Here is a 3641-nt window from a genome sequence, read left to right on the forward strand (position 1 = left end):
AACTGGCTTCAGCTTCTGGGCTGGGGCAGCGTCCTGTTTGTTTAAGGCATGTTGTGGGGCCATTCTCACGTCAGAGGACTTGGCCTGGGCTATTGTCAGAGCTGCACTTAGTCCCTGTCTCGCTGTTCCCGTTCACAGGCCCCACCCTCAAGCCAGGCTAAGACGGCAGCACAGGAAATTCCAGCCAGCTGGCTGTTGTGGGAGCTCTCTCCCTTGCAGAAGGGCCGAGCTGTCTGCATATGTGTGTGTGTGCGCGCGCGTAGGCGGGGGTGGCTGCCTTATGGAATTAGTCAAGGCTGGGAGTGAACACATGGGTTGGGTTTTTTTTTTTGTTTTTTTTTGTTGTTGTTGTTTTTTTTTTTTGGCCCATGGTGGCTCTGTGTCTCGCCCGCCGTGGTTATGGATACAATCATTATTCAGGAGCGATTAGTGGAGAAGCTGCTTTCTCCCCGGACTCGGGCACAGAGAAGCCACTCAGCCAAGCTGAAGGTACAGGGCATATTTATAGCAATGTGTGATCCAGGGAGCAGCAGGGACAGGAGGGGGGAGAATGCTGCCTGAGGAGGAATGCGTAGCAGAGGAAGAGCACTCTGGAGAGCAGAGGAGCAGAAAGAAGCTGGTAAGGGGAAGATTTGGCCGGGGGTGGAATCAGGATTAGGTTGGGCACTCATGGGGCTAGAGAGGGCCTGAAACAGAGGGAACAGGAAAGCAAGAGGGGAAGTGGGACAGCTGGGGACACATGACAGTGCTTTGGTGGCAGATTTCATCTACTGACTCCTTGCTGATTCAGTCCAAGTCAAGGGAAGGGGGAACATGGGGTACAAGCTACTTTGCATTGCAGTGTGTGCATGTGTACATGTGCACTACCTGTTTTGCACTGCATTTTAACTAGCATTTCTCCCTGCTGCCATGGGGGCATTGAACTCTGAGTTGGTGACCTCTTTTCAGCTGCCCCTACATGCTGTGCTCTGTGATGGGGAGGGGCTGCAGGACCTGTGGTTTCCGATTTAGGCAGTTGTTTCTGTCTCAAGCCTGTTTAGGCTGCAGGAAATGACCGTGGTCTGAAGGTCTGTCTTTGCATCCCCAGGCAGATCTGGCTCTGCTTTTCCATGTGGAAGCAGCTGCAAAAAGCTGGGGCTTTCCAGCCCTGTGAATGTTACTGGTAAAAGGGGATGCCAGCAGTGACAGGAACATGCTCATGTTGACACTAATCACAGTCCAGGAAAACATGCAGGGGGCTTCATTTGCTGTGACCTTTGAGCATAAAATATCTCCTTTCCTGTTATCTGCCTTTTGCAGGGCTTAAGCAGGGTTCAGTCATCATTTGGCCTCCAACTGAGGGTTAGATCTAACCAAACCCAGTGGTCCGGCCTGTGGAATCAGACCAGGATGGATTAGGCCCATTAGCTTGGCAGTCCTATTACATGTTGGCTGGGGGACATGATGGGAAGATTGCAGAGGTAAGGGGAGCAGGGCGCAGTCGCACCTTGAATTTGATCGCATACAGAGAGGCAGCACCTGACTGAGTGCCACGGCTGGGAGAGATTTCTCTCAGGGTAGCTCTGGTCCTCAAATGCCAGTGGCCCAGATTCAATTTGAACATTTTGGATCAAAGTCCCTGTGGGTCATTCCCAGGAGAACGTTTGATTTACTGCCTGTCCCGTCTGTACGTGGCTGACACAGCTGACTATGAAGAGAACAAGGATCTCACCTGGGTAGAACGCATTGTTGTGACCTCGATTGAGGTGCACATTACATACCGAGCTAAAGATTAGACCAAACAGTTTTGTTGCTCTGGAGACGCTTGTGTTTTTAGATGGGTCCTGAAGGCCTGTGAAGCCTCCACTTGTTCTCTCGGTGGCATCAGCCACAGCTGGTGGGTCTCTGTCCGGATGCCTTGGTATGTGCGAGGTGGAAGAGATGCACAGACAGTGTGTGCAAAGGGTATGGCAGTGGATCCTGCCAGGAAGGACCTCTCTGACATGGCTCTGTGTTGGGCTGTCTTCCTCCTGCTGCTAGTTTCTCCCTGGTGACTGGGGTTGCTTTAGGTTCCTGTAAATGCTGGGCTCTGTTAGGTGAGAGGGAGTTTTGGTAACATTTCAGGTGCCCTAGGATTGATGCCCAAGTCTGCAGGGCAGAGGGATTCTGCTTTACTCCAGTTCAGAGGTGTGGCAGGCACCCAGCCTTCCTCCACCAGCTCGGCCAAGAGTGCTCTCCTCAGGTGGCTTCCTGATCCCATTCATACCAGGCGTTAAGGTATACAGGTATTAGTGCAGCTTAGGAGCCTGGAAGACAAAGTGGCTTAAAACGGAGCGCACAATTGATCAGACATGTTGAACTCGTATGTTCAGGGCACAGGCTCCTTCTTGGCCTCTCAGGTTTTCTCTGCTGAATTTCTTAGTGTCTTTTTGCAAGGCACATGTATGGGGCGGAAAAGTCACTGGTGAGGCATATGTGGCCTCTGAGTTCAGAACTGCACTGAAGGCTGTGTTACACCCAGGAAGGCCTCTTGAAACCTGCCAGGGATGCTCCTAAAGGAGTTGGCTGGCAATGAAAGGTGCTGTCTTACTTGCAGAAGCAGGGCTAAGCCTGTTTCCTTTCCATTAACTATCACAGACAAGGGTTGAAGTGAAATTAAAGTGGCAGGGGAGCTCTCGCCACATCGGCCAGGGAGGCAGGATGTTCTTTTAGTAGCGGAGCAGCACCGGGCAGGAGGAAGAAGAGCTCATCTGACCTCACCCTCCTCCTCACCCATGGCCCCTTGTTCTCAATCCTGATTATGGATGGAGCAGCCTCATGTTCACTTTAAAAATGCTGAAGGGAACATGTGTTGTCAGGTGAATGAGCTGCTGATTTAAAGATGACACCTTGGGCCAGATAAGCTTTGCCCATATGAACTGACCGGTCTCTATTAAGATATAGTGATGTAACCAGGGCTGTAATTTGTCTGAGGTCTCCAGCTTGGCCTGAGTAGCCATGGTAAAAATGGGCCAGAATCACCCCAGTTTACATACCTTGTAGTTTGCGGAGTTGCACCAGGGGTCCATTTGCCTGATATCAAGTCATCTACTGAATCAGCTCTTTTGGCCAAGTATTATTACTGCAGTTGTCCCACTCTTACAGTCCCTTGAGGCAGGAGCTGGTGATTACAGTTTCTAGATGCTGTTCGGTGTCCACTCAGACCTCAGTCCAGCAACACATGCAAAGCTTGAGCACCTCCAAAGAGTTTAAGGGAGACGTCTGCCTATTGAACCCAGCATTGGCTTATTACCGACCAACGCCACTGCTCATTTGTTAGGATGTGTTTTGTTCTCTGAGGACTCCTCTTTTACTGACTTACATTTTAATCGCAAGTCAAGCAGCCACGAAGTGGAACAGCTTTGGTGTGCTGTGGACGTTGAAGAGACGGGACTGTTTTGATCAAGTCGCCCAGTTCCCTCTTGCAAGCTGACGCTGACACGTCCACGTTTCCTGCCTTTCTTCGCCTGCTTTGTATTGGACTTTTGCAACGTGTTGTGGGAGCGCCGTCAGCATTTATTCACAGGTGGTCACCCTTCATAATCCAGTGGAGTCCAGTGTGTGAAAGTCACCTGGGATCATATTTACCTGTCTTTGAATTTAAGACCCCCCCCCCCCCCCCC

General features: G+C 51.0%; 1 protein-coding gene across 3 annotated transcripts in view; it reads left to right on the plus strand.

Moving 5' to 3' along the window:
- The first annotated feature begins 341 nt into the window (after positions 1 to 341).
- SEPT5 (septin 5) overlaps positions 342 to 3641 on the plus strand; it is a 27323-nt gene continuing 24023 nt past the window's right edge. The window contains exon 1 of one of the 3 annotated variants that reach the window (XM_019506962.1): positions 342 to 489. In XM_019506962.1, coding sequence (XP_019362507.1) covers positions 400 to 489 — 90 coding nt within the window. In that variant the 5' untranslated portion in view covers positions 342 to 399. Of the gene's footprint in view, positions 490 to 544; positions 620 to 1338; positions 1461 to 3641 lie in introns of those variants that run through there. The other 2 variants (XM_019506963.1, XM_019506964.1) reach the window with 2 other exon arrangements.

The sequence above is a fragment of the Gavialis gangeticus genome, unplaced genomic scaffold, assembly GCF_001723915.1.
Source record: "Gavialis gangeticus isolate Ggan-Ray unplaced genomic scaffold, GavGan_comp1, whole genome shotgun sequence".
NCBI classification, from domain to species: Eukaryota; Metazoa; Chordata; order Crocodylia; family Gavialidae; genus Gavialis; species Gavialis gangeticus.